The 21535-nt window shown below is 36.0% G+C and overlaps 1 protein-coding gene across 7 annotated transcripts in view; it reads left to right on the top strand.

Annotated features, from left to right (window-relative positions):
• Positions 1–520: 520 nt before the first annotated feature.
• LOC121422304 (rab11 family-interacting protein 3-like) overlaps positions 521–21535 on the top strand; it is a 56365-nt gene continuing 35350 nt past the window's right edge. For 3 of the 7 annotated variants that reach the window (XM_041617249.1, XM_041617248.1, XM_041617247.1), the window contains exons 1-4: positions 521–880; positions 5627–5732; positions 8447–8544; positions 20534–20676. In XM_041617249.1, the coding sequence (XP_041473183.1) occupies positions 746–880; positions 5627–5732; positions 8447–8544; positions 20534–20676 (482 nt within the window). In that variant the 5' untranslated portion in view covers positions 521–745. Of the gene's footprint in view, positions 881–5626; positions 5733–8446; positions 8545–9153; positions 10241–13660; positions 14615–20533; positions 20677–21535 lie in introns of those variants that run through there. The other 4 variants (XM_041617250.1, XM_041617252.1, XM_041617253.1 and 1 more) reach the window with 4 other exon arrangements.

Below are 21535 nucleotides of genomic sequence, written 5' to 3'. Positions count from 1 at the left end.
CCTGATTATGTCTTCATCCTTACAATCCGGATTAAGAATAATAAATCGTCTTTAAACTGTCAATCTGGTCAAAATCTGACCGATTTTATGAAACGCGTAGAATAGGGAAAGGGATTTTAAAAACAGCCAGTTCCCCTTTCTGATAAATTTTATTTTGAAAATTTGGGTAATGATGACGTTTTTATATCATTGATTTTTGTTTTCTTTGATGCAAAATAATAACGAGGTAAAACAGCGGAACGGGTTTATAGATTCCTCTTACAGACCGTTTAATGACTTAATTAACATTTTCTGAAATTCAAGTAATCCATGAAGGCATTAGGGCCGTAAATACCATAAATTTGTTTAATTGAGAAATAAAAACATTTTTTTATAAGACACATCTTGTATATTTATGATAATTATGTATATAAAAAAGAATGAAAAGTGAAGATTATCTAAATTCTTTTTAAAAGGTCTCGTTTAAAAGACTACTCAGCGCTTGCGATACGGAACTTTTCATACTGGCTGCTTGGTGCCACCACAACAATCCATAACGGAAAATGATGCGATCAAAATAAAACAGATGCAGTTCTCGTGTGATGACGTGCGTGTCGAGAATGAATGAAAAAACCAATGGAGACTCGAAAGATGCAGACAGTTAGATAATCGTGGAGACAGATATGGATGTAAATCTTTTGAGAAGCCAAGATTTTGAGAGAAGGACGGCCGAGATTGGAATTTACTCCATTGGCAGTTAGAAGATATGGAATCGGAATTGGATATTAATTCGCAATTGAAACCCGTTTTCGAAGCACTGGATGTTGGAAGAAGCGGCTTCATCGAGACGAAACACTTCATTGAGCTGGCAAGAGAACATTTTGGCAGTGGAAGTGATCAGGTAGATTCATAGCTTAGTCCTGTTCTTGTCCATTTCTGATCAGAAATCCTTCTTCATAGTTTATGAATTAATTACAATTGTACATGTAAGTTATGTTATTTAGATAAGTACAAAATATTATTATTTATGGAATTAACTGATTGATTATCTGTCCAAAGTCAAAGAAGAAGGTAAAGTAAAGAACAACAATCATGACAATACAAGTGGAAACTGCTGTGGAGTGCTAATGAGTGGTGGGGGGGGGGGGGGGGTAACAGTCTGGACTCCTCTTCGTCTTGAACAAACAACAGATTCTCATTTAAATCATATAAAAAATACAAATACCTGTGCCTTGTCAAATCAAGCAATTTATTGTGAATTTTATAAAACTCATGATGATGAAATGACAGTGAATATAGGGCCTAATTTAATATTGGGCCCTTATACAATACTGGATATTTAAAGTGATTGGTTAACATTGGTTTGACTTTTAAAAAATCTGAGCTAGAAGGTCACGCTTGTCACCTGTGTCTGTGATATGTTACAAAAATGAAGCCCAGAAAAAATTGCATTCGAAAATAATTATTTAGTGCTTCAAAAATTGAAATATAAAGTGACCGGAAACACCATCTTAATTTCATCCCATACACTTATGTGTACTATTTAGGTGTCTATAAGACGCCTATTTACAAAATCGGGATTCGCCTTGTAGTTTTAGCTTTTCATTCTCAATAATGGTTGTTTTCAGGGTTTATTAGTTCTAATACATGCACTTGTACACATGTTTCATCTTGGTTTGAGAATTTTTTAAATCAGCTGCTCACAAAGTTAAACAATCCCTTTAACCTCTGTGTAGCGCAGACTGACACATTTTATCTTGGCTCATAAGTTCATAGGCCTGACAGGTGTTTATGAGTTACAGTGTACATGTCTCCATAAATAAAGTAAGGAAATTAAAGATAAAAAACATTTTACCTCAGTAGATCTCCTTTTGTTTGAAATACAGAGATGGTGCATGCCCTGTGATGAGTGTATTTGTAAAAAAAAAAAGGGGGGGGGGGGGAGAAAAAGAGAAGGGGTAAGAAAACCGACTGGGAAAGATCTAATGAACAACAGAATTACCAGAAGACTCGGGTATGAATTATTAAAGGAGTCTATAGATTGATTTTTAAAAAGTTATCTTTACTCTATTATAGGCCTACTAAGTTAGGGAGCTGTGAGATTCCTTCCGTTTTGTTTCTATCTCGGCGCTTCCCTCTTGAAAACTTTTAGATAATTATAATCTTATATCTGCCTCTTTTTTATTGTAGTGTTTTATGATTTTATGCACTTTCATCATGCTAATCATTTGTAATTATTGTGATATGATTTATTTCAATAAAAACTTAAAAAAAAAGAGCTGTGAGATTCCTTTTGATTGGTATGTCTGATTAGTGCTAAAAGCTGCATGAAGCAGTGTATGTTCCAAATTTTAGCAACTGGTATAGTTAATAGGCCAACACAAATAAGCAAACTGGAAGATCTGAATGATAGGTCTGGGCTTCCCTTTGAATACCAATATACCTGAGCTGACCAGTATTAAAAGTAAGCTTTTAATATATTGACCAGCATGTCGAAAGCAGTCCACAAGATTAGCCTACCCTACTCTGCCTATAACAGGTACCTAATAGGAAAAACAAGTTTTGATTGCAAATTTCAAACAGAAGTACAGTAGGAATACATGTCAAATGATTGGTTTGAAAGACTCATTTAAAGCATCTTTCAAACAAGGACGATAAAAAGCCAGTTCAGGGGAACGTTTTATTGTTGTTTACCCACGTGCTCAACAAATAAAGAGAAGAAAAAGGAAGCCTAAGAAGGCATGAAACAGTCAGTGAAGTGGAACACTTTTAAGGATATTTACAGTAAAAGTGTAATTCTCTATTCAATGAGAAGGCATGTTCCACAAGGGATCTTTATATCAATATGCTACCAAGTAACTTCCCTGATGCTATACTGCTGTTTTTTACTTTTAAAATTGCAGAAAGAATGGGTGGGGGAGAATATCATATTTTCAAATGTCTACTTCTTAAATAGACCTCATTTCTAGCATATAAGCCTCCTCATGTTTGCTGATGAAGTAGCAAGAAATCTAAAATATGAAATGGTAGACTTGCAAGTTTAACAATTTAAGTTTTTAACATTCAACAGGAATATTTTTAAGTAGTTTTTTGTACAAATGAAATTTCAATGAATTTGTCTTATTTCATTAAATTCAGTAAAAGACTGTTTTTTAATAATCATATCCGATCATTCTACATGTAGATTATTATTAGATCATGAAATAGTGTAAGGAAATATAAATAAACTTTAATAAAGTAAGAGGGATATTCAGGATATTGGTGGTATGTGTATTATTTTTTTGTGTACAGTGAATTACTAGTACAAGTACAAGGATTTTCTTTTGAATTCTAGATTATAACAATAGCAGACATTGCAATGAAACAAAGTACTAGAAAAGAAAGTTTAAAATGTAACATTGGTATAAAAGTGAGAGACACAGATATTGGTGATTGGTACCATGGAATGCTAAGTCTATAGTGATGATATAGATTGTACGGTATTTTGAACTATAATTTGGTTTTGTTCAGGAAGGTAGTACTCCGTTTAAAAGGAAATACTGCTGTCAACTTTTGTTTATTTTACTCTTTGTAGATTGGGTAACCTCAGAATCAGATTTAGGCTTCATATAGAAGCTTGCAGTCCAGGGGAAAAAAATTGCATGGGGGGGGGGGGGGGGGCTGGGGTCGTTTAGCCCTCAAAATCATTGCTCAAAAGAGCTCTGGAAACAAGAACAACAAACTCCCATTCATTGCAATGTTCAAGCTATTGCAATATTGCAGATTATTATAAATGCAGTAAGTTGTAAAAGTAGCCCCCGAAAATTAAAACATAATCTTTTGCGTGCTACAGTCAGATTAGTTTGGGACATATTGGATGCTAATGAAAGACAATTGTGGTATACATTTTTCACTTATTTTCAGAAGGTTTTTTTAAAAAAAATCGAAGTTGACTTTATGCACTGTGTAGAGAGGCTATGGAATTGGTATACCTTTTTAATAGTGCTAACAATACTCTTATTTGCCATGTATAGACTACAGTGTATTTTAATATATTTTTTGAAGAATGTGTTTAGTTCACTTGTATTTCTAAAACGTTGTTTGAGTTACAATTTCTTAAGTTTCATTAATAAAGCATTTACAAGTGTTTATTTTATTGAATTTACACATTTCCCCAGTTCAAGCCCTCATATGCATATGTTTGCACTGCAGCTTAGTTTGTAATGAGAATCTTTACACATTTACTGGTTATTATACAGAGAGGATAGAGTGTATGGATATTCAACGCAGCGCTCCAAATTATTGATTAGTTACATCCAAACAATACAAGGATCATTGATATACAACATATGTGTAGATGTGTACTACTGCATAGTAAATGCTGGCTCATGATAATATACAGCATGCAATTGGGTTTTCATGCATACATATTTAACACAGGGAAATTACTCATTATGCAAACAATAGTATTTTTCCAGCCATTTGTTCTCTCTCCCACTCGATGTGCTTTTGATTATTGACTTTCTCGTGGTGGTATAATAATAATAATGTGTGTGGGATGTGGTATGAAAATGCAAGTGCAAAAATAATTCGCAGTACAATAGGAATGTGATACTTTGACATCAAAATGGATGCTTGCAGTGCTCAAATATTGAGAGTTATTGGAAAGAACAGCACAAAGAAATATGACAGGGTTGTATCAACACTTTGAAAATAGACCAGTTCGTAGTTACTTCATGGGCAATTTTGGTCAAATGACCTTTCATTTCTTTCATCATGATAGGCAGATTTCAAAGCAAGATATTACGTAAGCTTGCCTTACATAGCAGGATGAAGAAATTGAATAGATCAGGTGACTAGAATAGCACACCAATGAACACTTAATGAAGGTGTTTGTTGCATTCCTACTTTGATTGCATATCTTAATAGCATGTTGCACAATGTACTTGACAAACTGTGAAATACCAGTTGTTCGTGGAAGCATTGTTTTTTGTGGATGTAAATGAAAACGACAATTCAAAAGAATATATGAATAATCAAGACATCAAAGTTGGTGCTTATCTCATTAGATTTTAAAGCACCATGTCACTTTAGTACAAATGACCTTCTTCTGATCATGCGTAGAATCTTTTTATCATGTGCAGAAAGGAACTAAGAACTGTCCTATTGGTGTCTGCGGTTATTTTCTTTATATATTCAGTATCACTATCACTTTTCTGTGTTTGTAAGGTTCTGAAATAGAGTTTCAGTTTACCATCAATTATGGACAATATACTGGTTATGCATGTATGTAGGCCTACAATGTAGGTAGTATAAACCTGGTGGAAGTTAAAGGGAAATGAAATCTTTGGAACAAATAGGCTTGTGTCGAAACAAAAAAATCAAAGAATAAGATTAAGGTTTTAATTTGTTTTCTTCTTTTCTTTTACCCTGCGCTATTATTAGCACCTTCTCATGATGGATAACATTGCATTACAAATGTCCATAATGTGAAATATGAGCTTTTGAACAATTTTCATAGAAAAGGTTGAAGTATTAGCGTAGACGGGAAGGAGAATGATATGTATGTAGAAAACTTAATCTTTTATGAAAATAGAAAATCTTGCTTCTTTTCTCTTTCCGTGATCAGTTTCATGATGAATATACGTCCTCTCTCTTGTCATTTTAGAAACTTGAGCAAGATCTACTAGCGGCCTTGGATCCAGAGACTACAGGTCTCATAGACTTCACTGCATTCTGCCAAGGTATCCAGTCTATTATACTCAGCAAAAAAGGTGAGTTATTTCAGTGAAATATAAGACCTTGGGTAGACCCAGAGAAAACATAGAGAGAGAATAGAGACTGTCTGAGAAAGAAGTAGTATATAGAATATATAGTTTCCCACTTTCAGTTTATATCAAAAAATTTGGTGGGTCATATAACTGATAAAATCTACTAGGCAGGTATGGAGGGGGGGGGGGGGCAGATTCAATACTGGAGATAATTAATCAAGTGAGGGTTTTCGGGGGGGGGGCATGTTCATGTTATTTCTCAATATTTGGAGCTGTTCATCCTGTCATAGAGCCAGTGTAGGACAGAGATATGTTTCACAGTTTTATAGAAAATCCCTGATTACAAATGATGTGATTGTGATCTCTAGAGGGCAAAAGTGTTCTCCCCAAAAGGTTTCATAACTGAGAAAAAAGGAAAGGGGAAATTATAATTAAACCCTATCCAGATAGTATGTGAAAATTTGTCGTAAAAAGAGATTTTCATGAGAAAAGGTCAAATTTTTTTGGCTTGACTTTTGAGAAATTTTCCCCACCTCCTGCTCAGTCCCATCAAGATGAGCAGTTTGATTTCTTGAAATTGAATAAAGGAATTTTGAAGTTGGGTTTAACTGAGACCAAGGTCTAACTCTGTGCTAAAATCATGGGATGCCAAACGTTTCAACATTTTGTTTCCAGTGAATGCTTCTCATGTTTACTGTGCTCTTGTCTATTCTTTAATGGTGAAGACATTTGTCATACTCATTCTTCCCAGGCAGTTAATACTGTTTTGGGAGTCAAATGAGTTGATGCACTGAACCTCTTCTGTTAGAGATTTAATGTATGTAACAAGTGGCTTTCCATAGTTAAACCACAACTAGACTTTGAATTAAACCCGACTTCAGAATAGGGGCCATTATCTCTTCAGGTTTAGACTTCAGAGGATATGACGTTAACATACACTCAGCAAAAAAAGTTCTTGGACACTTAAAAAAGTTAAAATATTCCATATAGATTTTTGATTAAAGACAAATTAATGTGTGTCAACATGACCAGACAATATTCCTCTTCCAGTATGACCAAGGAGGTTAGAGGTGATATCTCCTTGGTATGACATGACATTTTCATGTGAACAGTCATGCATGAGTGGTTAAATGCTTTAAACAATAGCAATGTCAGTAAAAGAAAATTGCAAGAAATAGACCGTTTAAATGCTAATGATCATGGCCATCCAGTAGGCATACATTCAGCAATTTCAACTTTTTCAAAATTTCAAATTTTTCCTGAAGAACAGAAAATGGATTGTGTTATGGACAAATTGGCTCTTTGGTGATAAGGACTAACTATGGGGGGGGGGGGCAGCTTCTTTACCACCTCTTTGAATTAAAATATTGAAATGAAACATGAAAGGAAAATGAGTGACATCATCAGCTTCATTTGTATAATATGCACTGTACCATCAATCTACCATGGTATGTGTACCTATGAAACTAAATAAAAGACCTTGAAATACGTACTCTTGATGTCAGTTTCTTATCCCATAAAGATCTGCACCTGATTTTGGAAAAGTTTTTGATGAACTTGTTTGATTTTTCTCTTGGTATATATTTAACTCAACATGAACATGATGTAGTTGTGTGAAAGTAGCCTTTAGGCAACTTTGCATTGCTTTTGTCATTTTGTATCAATTCTGAAAGTGACAGATTTGGGGGAAATTTGACAAATTTCCTCTTGGGACGTTTTCGAAAGTTGGACAAACAGTGCTTGTGCCCCTATTGAGAACATTTGTCAACTATTTTCAATGGTGTTAAACACCTTTTTTGCCAAAGGGCCAAGAGGAGTTTGCTCATTGTATTTGCATCAATAAGGAAATTTTCATTTGTGTCCTTTAAAGGAACACTCACAAACTTTTGATGAATACTTTACGACTACGTCACTTTTTATGTTTCAAAAAAGCAAAATAAAAATATTCATCACAAGTTTAGGTGCATAAATTCTTCCTCAGGAATATTGTAAATGAAAGCAAGGTGATTTTTAACAATCAGTGTAGAATTTCCCATATAATGGAACTGATAATTTTATACAGTTGGTTACTGTAATAAATGTAATGAGGGATTGATGATATAATATGATTGTGATGATGATTGGAAATATTCTGAATAAAAATGGCTGTAAATGTTATATATAAAGTGATAGCGATACTGGAGAAAATAATGCAATCGACACATGGCACTGTGTTCTGTCCAAGTGCAAATTTCACTAGATTAAAGGAAATAATGCTCTATAGAATTGATGAATGATAAATATAAATTGTTGCTTAGAATAGTTACCTAAATATGTGCACTCTATTTGTTTGCTTGATTTTTGTAGAACTTTAGGCTTTTTAGGCCATGAACATGTTTTTAACTTTGATAATAAAATATTTTAAAAGTAAACCTTGATGTAACTGTTACACATTATCATCATGCAAGTTGCTCTTAAATGTTCAAACATTATTTTAACTTGACCCTTTTGATATACTGTACATGTAACCTTAATAAAATATCTTAAAAGTAAACCTTGATGCCACTGATATACGTTGTCATCATGCAAGTTGCTCTAATTCAATTTGAAAGAATATATGTTTCGTGAGTGGTCCAGTAGCCCCCATGACCCCTACAGGTCTTACCTTCCATAAGTGACGCTCGCATTACAGAAATAGATGCTACCATAATTGTGAATTTGATTTGCATTTGATTCAGGAGGTGCACCACCTAACCAAGAGCTTCCATCCTCCCACACGCTGCCAGAGGACACCAAACAGTTCACGGTGGATGACGATGATGCCAAAAGCAATGGGGTAAGTTTAGCAGTCAATTGGTGGCTCAGTGGTAGAGTGCCTGCCTCATGAAAGGGAGGTCGTGGGTTTGATCCCTGGCCGAGTCATACCAACCCCCATCAGAATTATGTCTTACATAAAAAGTTAACATCAATATACTTTTTTAGTGTTTGCATATTTGATTAACATTGTTGTCATGATTAATATTGAAGAAAAAAATTTAAAAAAAATAAATCTGAGGTGTCTTTCAAGTCTATGAAGCAATTTCTTAGGCTTTTTTTTCTTCAAAGTTTAGGTTCAAAGGAACTTTCAGGGATATGACAAACTAAAAGTCATGGCATATAGATCCAGCCATACATTGTAAGTGCAACAGATGAAGTACTTTTGGTACCATTCGCCTCTATAAGACCGCAGCTCTCTATCTGTGAAAATGTCAAAGATTATCAGTGATTGTGATAATCGCAATTCGATAGCTTCGACCTGTTTACCTGACGAAATGTGATGGGTTGGTATTTGCATATTGGAATGACTAGGATATTTTTATTTCATTTGGAGCTCAGAACTTCTCATACTTAACGTGCAAATTGTCTGGAGCTTGGTAAACGAGTTCTGAGCTTGACTGACTGAATTTACATTTTATGACTGTATTAGCTCTTGGTCTGGATCGGCTACAGGCATGCTTTTTAATCTTTATTTGTTCGAGAATTTATGACTTTATTAAACAAGTTTGGAAGAGGAGTAGTTCGACTTCTTAAATTGGGATATAACTCTTAAATAGTCATTATGTCCTCAGGCTTACACTTGAAAGGATATAAAGTCAAATATTTTGAATGATTCTGCAGATGTTTGAAACTTGACGGAATTTGTTTTACTGGAGGATAGTCAAATCAAACCAAATAAAATGGTTTGTAATTATGGACAATTGGCTCTGGGGTGATTGGGACTATTGACTTTGTCCCACCTGATTTAAGATTTGTTTGCGAAATGTTGATAAAGTGTGACCAAAGTTTACACTGGCTGGAGACATAAAACAGAAAAGGACAAACTGAAAATTGAATATGATGTCCATTGTCTATGCTGGATGTCATTTACGCGCAAGTTGTGATCATAGAATCATTGTACCTTGATTCATCATTTGCAGAAATGATATCTTTCTGCAGTTCTTATAGTTGGAACTTTGATAGGAGAACCTAATTGATCATGACATTGTAGGGGCATTCTTGGATGGCTGTAAGAATGGACAACATGGCCAAGAAGTGTCGGAATATCTTCATTGTTCATGAAATTGTGTGTGCTGATTGATAAACAATTCAAAGCTCCATGAGCATAAGCACAAGCTTTTTTTATGAAACCTTCCCACATACATAAAAAATATGTTTTGTATTTGACATGATTTAATGGGACATTTACATCTGGAGCCACTTGTAGAGCTATCAAGAGCCACATTGATCTCAAATAGTACTCTTGGACTTGAAGAACTATTGGTGTAGTGATTATGTTTGGTTTGTCAAAGACCTCTGTTGTCCTGGTGCCAGTTTCTTTGCTGTTGTGCTTGCAATATTTCCCTGGAGTTCTCCAACCTTTGGTTGTCCTGGAGGCACTGCAGAAGGTGTGTTTTGCAGTATTGCGGATACTCTGGAAGGTTCTTAGTGCTTGGCTCGTCACCAGCTTTTTGGTGTATGCAATGGTATCTTGCTCAGAGAAGTTAGAATCACAGGTAAATGTACTTTAACAAAATAGAAAATTTAGAATACAACTGTGATGATCCCTTATACATGTATACTTGGGGTAATATAGGAGCACCTTCAGCACCTAGCAAGGTGGATGCGTGCGCTATACATGTATGTAAGATAAATAATACATTACAGAATTTGTATATATACAAATTCTGTCATGTATTATTAATATTTATTTATATCTCTTATAGAAAGCAGAACCAGAAAACTATTTTCAAAATTCTTTACAGAATATTGTCTAAATCTGTAACTGCTATAATGCCCCCCTCCAAAAAAAAAGTAGAAGGGGGGGGGAACTTTGTGTGTTGTGCAACTTGTGCTCATTTAAAATGACAGCATGTTGAATCAGTATCATATATTCAATATTACAGCATACAATATTTTTTCTTCAGAATATATCCCTATTAACAAAATGTGAAATGACAAAGTGTTTCTTGCTCAAGATGTATAGCAGGTGATAGTGTTTTTTTTTAATTCATTGTATGATAGGCCCTGATACAGTTTGATGCCAGTAGGTAAACAACGTCTTCCTGCGCTATTTTTAGAGAATAAAAAAACAGTTTCTATGAAATATTTTGTTCTCGATGAAACTCTGCTGGGAGCTTTGCAACGTAGTCGGGTGAAGATGGAACAGTATCCCAGGACGTCACCAAAGACGTAATCGGGGAAGAGCGTGAAAATGTCAAGTATACGAGAAAGGATTCGCCTTTTGGGTTGATTTCCTTGAGGGCTATTCACAGGAGAACCAAGTAAAATACTTGAATTACGCAGGATGAGCAATGATATCACACCAATCCAGGCAATAATAGGTGCCTTTGTCCTATTAAGGTTTTTTTTAGTGTGGGTTCCTTCACACTTTTTTACCAGATCATGAAAAAATACAAGGGGAACATATCATGAAAGTTTTATCATTGATTTTTGCTTACTTATTTGCTCTCAGCCATTCAGATGCTAGAATTTTCACTTTTACATCAGCTGTCAATGCTAAAACTTTTCATCAAGTGCTCTCCAAGTATTTTCTGACCATGAGTTCTTCCCCATAAGAAAATACAAGTATTTTTTGCCTGTGTGAAAGCAAAGTTTTTTTATTATTATTTTTTTTTATAATATTCCAGAAACATAACTCTCATGAAATGCTTCCCAGGGGAGCATTTTGTGAAAGGATGTTTTGTCTAACAAAGTCTGTTTTATCAAACAGTTGAATAAATAATATAGGATTTGTTTAGTGCATTCACCTTGCTACATGTAGGTGCTCTAGGCGCTCCTATATTACTGTCATCACACATTGATCTCCAAAATTTTGTAAAAATTATGAGCTAGAAAGGTCAATAAAATATATTTTAATATCTTTTGCCAGGTCAAATCTCAATAGAAGGGTAAACTAGTCTGCTGTTAAGGGTCTGAATGTGCAGCCTACTCATGCCTTGTGTACTGAAGGCCCTCTTGTTCAGTCCTGTATTGGAACAGCAAGTTTTGTATGTGCTAGTCTTTGCGTAAAGGCACACTTGTTGATCAAAGTTCCAATCAGGATCTACGCCTGCAGACTATTCTATAACGGTGCCACTGAGCAGCCATTGGGCATCACTGTCTATTGTACTCTTTGTAAATTCATTAAAACTACTATTCTTTCAAATGAATTCTGTGTATTTGCATTTTGAAAAGTCAAATTGAATTCTATTTATAAATGCTGAAGTCCATGCAAGAAGTTATGCATTCTTTTTTTGAGGGGGCGGGGGCTTACCCTACAAAAGAGTTGAGTAATTAAAAAAAAAAGAGAATTGTATGTTTCAATATAATATAATATTTTGGCATGTCATTATTGGCAAGGTTCACATGGCAATCTGTTACTTTTAACTTTAAGTTTGTTATACATTCAAACCCAGCGGCCAACGGATGGTGGACCATATTAAAGACTTTACCCGTATGAACACAACTTAGGATACTCATTCCTCATCTGTTTGTGCCATCCCAGAAGAATGCAATTATTTGACGTATGATTATGATTCCATATGAACATAGTTGTATGATACAATCGATGGAACGAATGGGAGAATTTCCCATGGTCCCCCCTCCGACATCAAGTTACCATCTGAGGTTATAGATGCCTGGTTGGGGACAGTCAGTTTGATCCGACGGTCGTACGTGATGACGTGAGGGCCTCGATCTCTCCGCACTTTCCCCTCGACACGTAAAGGCTTTCTGGTCTCCGGAATCAGAAAAATGAAGCAGACTTCAATGGCCTAGCAGTGTAGCAATTTTTCGTTAGGAAGAATAGATTGACAGTTTTCTATCAGGTATAGAAGGACTTGGTTTATCAGAATACAGGAGGTATGTATGTTATGTTGTGGTTGGCATTATAGAACAATATCGTTGGCAATATCATCATATTGCTGCATTGAAGTATCTTGTGTAGGCCGCCTGTACTACACCGTACGTCATAGGGTATGAACTTATTGCCCAAATGCGCCATGAAGTCAGGTCTAGCTTCTGGTTGAATTGTGACTTGTGTGATGTTGTGTCACTCGACATCATGGGATAAAATTAATCCCTTCGTGCAGGCCTTTAAATTTGCAATTCATGGGATATTAGATAGTAGCATGTCAGAACGCATTTGGTTGCATCATTTGACATTGGTTGATGTAATTTGACCGATGGATGAACTTCTGTGAAGCGCAAATTAATCCATGGTAGGCGTGGTAGCCCATCGGTTGTTTGATAATTCACTTCTGTGAATATGGGACATGAAATTGCTGAGGGATGCAGATTTTTCAGCAAAAAAAAATAGGTCTGAAAGACAGATTTGATTAGCAGGAACTACCAGATGAGCTGCCAAATCAAATTGATTATTTGAGATAACATTTTGGTGTACGTGAGTGTGTTATTAAATGTTTAAAGAAGATTATTTGAAGAGAAAAAATAAAGAACATAGTTATAGACCAAGAGTGTGTATTGATTCACTGTTTACAGCACAAAAGAACATGTACATAAAATTTGATTTTTATGTAATCCCCATATGAACTGGGTGCGGTTTAGATCGATCTTTTGGATGTGAACTGGGTAAATGTTTGCAAATCAGGTGGTGCTATGACCTGTGGACCATCTGGAACTCACATTTTCATTATTCTCCCCTCCACTTCTTATATTTTACTTTAAGTCTTATCATATTCCTTGGCTAAGACAAGATAACATCCTGTTTCTGTATGAGTGTCCATGCGGAAGGATTATCCATTCAAAGTCCAGTCATTTATTTTGTCATACTTTTGAGGACACAATCAGAAACATAATCTCCCCTTGATGGTAGAGACTGATGATTGGGTACAAAGGTCTAGTCTAAAGATATAACTTGATAAGCCGTTATGCTAATGAGGGTTTGCTCAAGCGAAGTCCTATCTATTTGTCCTCCTGTTACTCACCATTGGAAAAGGGGTGTTGCTATTGTCTGATGCCATAAAAGGGAACAAGGTATTACAATGCTGACTGTTTGAATGTGATTCCCACGGACTCCCCCACATCTCTCTAAAAGCTGGGTGAAAAGCAGCAGCATTAACAACAGTGTACTCCGGATAGTGATAACTGATAAACTGAAACAAGACAAACGGGTCTGTCTGTGTTTTTCTTGCAACATATTGGCTGGGAGAACATGAGTGACTGACTAAAACTTCAAACACTTGATCAGGAACCTGAGACTGGCCATGCTGTGGTGACATCAAACTCTTCCAGATGTTGTGCCTCTCTTAACTGCACTTGACACTTGACAACCTGATCTAGTGGGGATCGAGGGAGACAGACGTGGTCAACAGTTGTGATTTTTCATTCTGCCCGTTGGTTGAGGTGGGAGTGTGTAGGATATGGGAGGTGATTTTTATTTTGGACATAAGCCGTGATTAATCAACAGGCTGATTTTTGCGCAGGAAGTTCTCTCGCCGTTAATGTTGTAGGCTTCATACAGTGATGTGCTAACTGCTAAAGTGATTATATTGACAAATAGAGATCGAGGAGAGACTTGACGTTGTTTTTATTTTCCCGTGGTATATTGATTGCGACAGGAGTTTATATGCAGTTTCATTTCCTTCCTGCGATTGGATTCCCCGTAATTAAACCGTGTCTCCCGGCTGATCACCAGCGGCTCTTTATCCCTTGGGAGGTGGAGTGGTTGTAAACATTTTGCAGTCAGAATCAGGTTAATTTTCTTTTGGGAGGCTGGCTACAGCTAGGCACCTTTCAAATATCAACAGTCATTTGATTGCCCTTTCCGGATGTAAGTGTAGTCCAGTAACATGAACTGATTTTTGCTGGTGGTATAGGCCTACTGTATTGCTGTATATCAAGTTGAGTGAATAACCAGTATGTCACAGGTAGGTACACAAAACAAAATAAAAAATAACCGCTACTTTGGGGCAACTTTTACACCAAACTCTAAAGATTATTTCCTGGTGAATGTTTTTGTTTTGGGCACATTGCTAGTACTGTATTATGCAGGCCTATAGTGAGTACTTTGTTGAAAATCATATGTTGTTGACTACTGTACAGGTAGAAGAAACCATTGCCATTGTTGTGTAGTTTGTATACTTGAGATGACTCGTATAGGCCCTATTGATAGTATGATAATGATAATATTGAATGGAAATATTGCTTACATGGGTTGAAGTTGTTGTTTTTTTCAGACAGGAATTTTATGACAATCTGATCTGGAATAAGTTTTATGTATCTATAGAGTCTTTCAGATTTTCTGTAATAATTATTAATGAAAGTCTTTATAGAGTAGCATTCATACGTATGCTTGATAACTTTAGTCTCCATTTGTATTTGGTCAACACAACTATACACACGATAATTTCTGCATGTAGGGCCATACAGTTGGATCCCCTTTGGTCAAACTATATATTTTCTTTCCCTTTTTATAGTCTAATTGTGTTGTATGGCTTTGAAATTATCCCTCCCAAGGAAAGTGGCATAGCACTCGAATGCCTGTTCCTGCAACTGCCGCCTGTATTTGTATGGTACATGTAGACGCCACTTTTTATAGGTTTATCAATTCAAGTGTTTTTGTATGTTGTATAATTTCTTCCTGTAGTGTTGGCACAAATTTGAGAACTGGGGGGTGTTTCACAAGGATTCAAGTATGACTTAGAGTCACATTTAAATGCCGAGTAGTGTACGGTATGGAAGGCTTGACCGCATTGGTCAGATCGTGCCATGAGGAAGCGCACTACTGCGAATCTATCAATAACTTCGCGCGTTGCATATCATGTAGACATGTACGTGTCGGAATTTATGTCGACTTAAGTCATACTTAAATTTTTGTGAAACACCCCCCTGGTGTTAATTTCTGAAACAGATGTAAAGTTATTCTGTATTGATGTTTAATCCTTGATCCAAGCATCCAGATTCTAGAATAGTCGAGAGTGCTGTGGATGGTGGATTCTAGCAATTTGAATTCAATTGCTTTCTTTAGCAGATCAAACTTGCCATTATTGCCTTTAATATTCCAATTCTTGATGGAGATATGTTGTTTTCTTCACGTAGGCATACAATTTGTAGTCTCATGAGGCCCCGAGGGGAACGGACTTCGATGAAAGCAGCTCTCCTCGGGGCTATATAAGTCACAAATCCAGCATCATTAGAGATAATTGAACATGGTCTACGTCTACCACATTTGAGATTATTAATTCTCACTTGTGCATTACCCCTGAAGGCATGTCCATCGATTTGAAATGTCTAGTTTAAAATTTAAACAAATGTTTTTCGAGGATGAGTATTATTCATTGTAGAAAAAAATTGTTTGTGGAGACTTTGAGCATGGGTTTACTTACAGGTGTACTGTAATATTCTCCAATAGTCTCCAAAATATATTCTCTTATAAAGAGGAAATGACTCTCACACGGTGAGTCACACCTCATGATTGAAATTAATGTTTTGTACAGAAAAGTCACAAGATTATACATAGAGAATGATTTGGGCTTTTAAACCATCATAATCAAATATTTGAATTATTCTACTCAATGGCATTGTTCCAGACCTACAGTATAGTATACTCAAAAGAAATGCTAACAGGGCCAAACAATGAGTTTCAGAAATATTTTTTTTACATGTACAAAAGTAGCCTACTGTACACGTACGTGAATCCCTCCAACTCAGTGTAAAAAGTGGGCGGAGCTAAATCGGATTTTCGCGCCTAGCAACCCCGTTAGCAACGCATGTAAGCATCGTTCTGATCACTCTCCATAATGTCTGCGATATTAAAATCCTAAAAACCAATAGAATCGTTAAAATTTAGTAAGGCTATGAATGTTTATCATTTACATTGACTATCGGTGTACAAACTCATACCGAATTTACCAGCAAGTGACGGTTATATCACGAATTATCAGCAATTTTAATGAGTGATACAAAGTGCCAAAATTTATGAGAATATAGTGTAAATTTTGTATAGCATTTTAAAATCCTTAATTTAAATATTTTCATAATTTTTCATTGCTTTAAAACACATCTTATCACATTAAGTATAATTTTTCCGAACTGATAACGTTGATAGATTACTGTTTCTCGGCTTTATGAGGAAATGGCAGGCCTTCAAAATCAGGTTAATTTTTGTTATATTTCTAAAAGAAAATTGTTAGATTCGAACTACTATACCAACTGTTTGCCAGAAGGAGGGTTATCATCTCATAATGTTGTGTAAATGATACATTACAATATATTTTAGGAGTGTAGTAATCCATGTTAGATAACATTTTTCAGGATGAGTTTTGTAATGAAGAGAAAAATCAAGTTCATTCTTAGCACGCGAGCCGCAGAACGATAATTTTTAGCGCGCGCAGACATGGCTGATCCCCTGGTGTGTCGCGCGGGATTATCTAGTCCCATACTGGTGTCGGGTGGTATATTCCACGTACCTTGTCCCCTTGCAGTGACCACTGTAGAGTTATATAGTGCTTCATTTTGATACTCAATCTGTGAAATACCGATATCGAAAAATGCTCGGAATATACCTGACACATATTAATGATTTCATTTTCGAGAATTATTTCTTTCCTGCATGAATTACAAAACGTCAATCTTATAGGTCAAGAATCATGATAGAAATTGCCAAGATTTTGGAAAATATCATGTTAAGTTTGCCCAATGTCATCAGTATCTCACTGTATGTTAAACAGAAAATATAGAACAACTGTATTTTTTGTAAATTCCACGGCCGCCTCACGAACTTAAAGAGATGGTATATACAGAAGAAGAGGAAGGGCCGGGAGCCGGGTTCAGGTGTCTCAAGCGGATCGGGAGAAGGGGGGGGGGGTCCTTTTCCCACTCTCTTTCAAATAACCTTATTTTCTAATATTAATTCCTGTTGTTTATCGTGGAATTTTACCTTTTATCATAATTATAATTCTATACAATATGAGGATCCTACTATAAGTTTTCAAGCTGTCCTGTTCAAGATTACTGATTTTTTTTCTGCGGGTCCCATTAGCCCCTTTTTCATCAATCATCTTCTCGGTGTCTCTGCTACCAAGATTGACTAGGGAGTGGAGGGAGGGGGGGGGGGGCATAAGTTATCATCACTCACTTTCGCCCCAGACAAGTGCCTGTTTGATATATTTTATTGCAAGAGCTTCTCTTTTCCTCCTATCTCCCTGTTCTCTCTTTTTTTTTTGTTTTTGTGTTTGTGACATTTTATATCTCAAAGATCAGCTCTCCCAATCTAAATTTCAACCGTCTCATATTATTCCTTCCCTTCTGTTATGGTCAAGCTCTCCTCCAATAAAACTAACCTATTAATATTTGCCCCTCTTATTTCTACCGGCCTGCAATCTCATTTTGGTCCTTTTCAGTATCCCTCATCGACCCCTCCCCATTGCAACTCACCATGATTTTAAGTCATTATCACGAGAGCATGGATAGGAATATTGCAGATCTATAAAATTGCTATTACTTTGATTTTAAAATAATTTGAGTACCCCCCCCCGGCGGCCATGCACGTCGGTTTCATATATGTCGCATGATGGTATAGGTGCACATGGCCGTGGAATTTACAAAATATACACTTGTTCTATATTTTCTGTTTAACATATACCGTGAGATACTGATGACATTGGGCAAACTTAACAAGATATTTCCCAAATCTTGATAATGTTGTAATTTTATACAGTCTATGTTACACATTCTTGACACTAGGCAGTTTGACTTTTTTGTAATTCAGGAAAGAAATAATAATTACCGAAAATGAAATAATTTATGTGTCAGGTATATTCCAAGCATTTTTAGATATCGGTAAACTATTAATTTCACAGATTGAGTATCAAAATTAAACACTAAAACTGCACAGTGGTCATCGCAAGGGGAAAAGGTACGTGGAATATACAACCCGACGCGGTATCGGACTGGATAATCCGAATGGACAGTCAAGGCGATCAGCCCTGTCTGCACACGCTAAAATTTATTATTCTGCGGCTCGCGTGCTAAGAATGAACCTATTTTTTCTCTTCATTACGAAACTCATACTGAAAAATGTTATCCAACATGGATTGCTACACTCGTAAGTTTTATTGTTATGTATCATTTACACAACATTATGAGATGATAACCCTTCTTCGGGAGAACAATGGTATAGTAGCTCGAATCTAACGATTTTCTTTTAGAAATATAACAAAAATTAACCTGATTTCGAAAGCCCGACATTCCATTTTAAGCGATGGAGAAAATAGCCTACCAACGTTATCAGTTCGGGAAAACTGTAGTTAAAGTAATAAGATGTTTTTTAAAACGATGAAAAATTGTGAAGATATTGAAAATAACGATTTTGAAATGCTATATGAAATTTACGCTATATTTTCATAAATTTTGGCATATTGTATCACTCATCAAAATTACTGGTAATTCGAAATCTTATCCACACTTGCTTGTAAATCTGATATAGGTTGATACACTGATAGTCAATGTAAATGATAAGTATTCATAGCCTTACTAAATTTTAACGATTCCATTAGTTTTTAGGATTTTAATATCGCATACATTTTGGAGAGTGAGCAAGACGGTGCTCACATGCGTCGCTAACAAGATTGCTTGGCGACCTACCGCGAGAGGGCTTTTATAATGGCGGGCTCCACTGAGTTGATACATAGCCTATAGGTGGTTCACGTACGTGTGTATACTCTCAGAAAAAATTATATTTCAGTGGGGGGGGGGGGCTGCAAAATTACCTGCATGTAAAAGTGACACTATTTATTTCCCAAATTGAATTAGGGGTAATGCACAACATTTATTTTCTTCCTTTTCTTCCTCTTTAAAAAAAAACGACTTAAATTATCATAGGGGGTGGTTTCCCTCCCCCCCCCCCCGTAGCACCACCTTGGTGTCACTTCTATTGGTCACAGAAGAATATGTTATCGGGTGTGACAGTGTTATTATCTGTATCCCATGAAGAAGATGACTTTGTTTACTTGTGAAAGTGACCCAGAAAGGACTACCGCAAATTATATTATTCATCATGGGGGTGTTTCACAAAGATGTGCACTCGATTCCCAGTTGCGTACAGCATAATGCACATCAGTGCATTGGTCAAGGGCCCTTTGCAGAAAGAGTAGCGTTTAAACTCAAGCCAAAAAATCAATCGCAAGTCCAAAATGCACACTTTTGATTGGTTGAAAATCAAGTTGCGCCTGAATTGCAACTCTTTCTGCAACAAGCCCCCATACATGTACACATGTATATACGCTATTACATACATGTACACCTGAGCATAATGAGCCAAAAAAAAATTTGAGGGGCCAGACATGGTCTAGGCCTAACCGACAAATTTTTTTAAAAGCTATGAATGAGCAAAGCGAGTGAGCAAAAAGTTTGACCTTCATATAACAGAAATCTGATTTTTTAATAGATTATGTTATAGTACATGTAGGCCTATTTAGAAAATAGTATCATATTTCACTCATTTTCCCTTCCTCTTTGTTATTTTTCTCCTTCTATTTATTAGTTGTGAAAATGTTTAGGTCCATTGCCCTCCGCTCAACCTTCGATCTGTATGCTATCGCTATTGCAAATTAATTGGTGAGATATTGAGCATTAAATTTCATATGTGCATTAGCACTTAAGAATAACTCTAAGTCCCACTTATAACGTTCTGTGAAACCACCTAGGTCTCTCATCTTGGTTTGGTTTTCTTGGCATGTATCAGCATCAAGAAGGTGTTAAGACTCGCCACATTCACGCTTCATCTTGTAGGCGATGACCATCACTTTTTCATAATCCTGTCTGCCCTTTCCTTTCTCTCCCGCCAGACTTCTGAGAGCACCTACAATGAATACGATGACAGTGCGATTACAGACATGAGTGAGGAGGGGACGTCGTCGCCGAGCCCCCTCATCAACCTGGAGATGGACGAGGGCGTGGAAGCCTTGATGACCATGGACTTCATTCCTAGGTGAGTTAGTACTTGGGCAGCATCTGATATTTGCCTCTCTCCACCCAGGTGTACTCAATGGGTTCCCGGTAGGAAGGATCCTAGAATGCTTGAGCACATGATCAGGGAAACTGTGCTAAAGCCTGGTAATGGTACATACATGTATATGTAGCACTAATTGTATTACATGTTAGTTCTATGTTGCATACATGCATTATAATTACTATCATTTTATAAATCATTCTATTTTTTCAAGGAATTTCCATGCTCATGATGAAATATATTTGAAAATATAGGGAAGATTGGTAAAAAAATGTACATGTAATTCTTGTATTTTGTTTTAATAGTGAACTATGTAGTGACAAATTAAAGTTTGTCATTTGTAACCTTTTTCAAACAAGGTTTTTATTTTGAATTTCAACAATTTTTTTCTGCCTTTTTCCTGTAATCATCTAAATCTAATAGATATTACACTTATTAAATATATTTTTTTTCCATGTAAAAGACCTTCATCTGCTTGTACAGGGTGTTACACTCCCAATGTACAGTACTTGTGATTACAAAATTGCAAGTCTGAGCTCATGGATGGCATTGTTACCAATAGTGTTTTCTGTTGCCTTGGTAACTTATCAACCCTCAATACCATTTTGATCTTGCTGGATATATAAATCATTATTTCATTGTGATATAATGAATTGATTTATAGAACAAGAGCATGCAAGCATTGTGCATGCGGTGATTTTGGGGGTAAAGTATGAATTATCTCCAGAATTTGTATATGATCTCATTCTGCATTGATGTCATGTGTCTTTTTAAAGCCTGTGTATATAGCTTTGATAAAGGGTCAATAATGTGATTGATAATCGAATATCATCTAATA

This window comes from Lytechinus variegatus, chromosome 10 (genome assembly GCF_018143015.1).
Source record: "Lytechinus variegatus isolate NC3 chromosome 10, Lvar_3.0, whole genome shotgun sequence".
Classification (NCBI taxonomy): Eukaryota; Metazoa; Echinodermata; class Echinoidea; order Temnopleuroida; family Toxopneustidae; genus Lytechinus; species Lytechinus variegatus.
The sequence above is the reverse complement of the archived record's forward strand: the minus strand, read 5'-3'. Positions and strand labels throughout refer to the sequence as shown.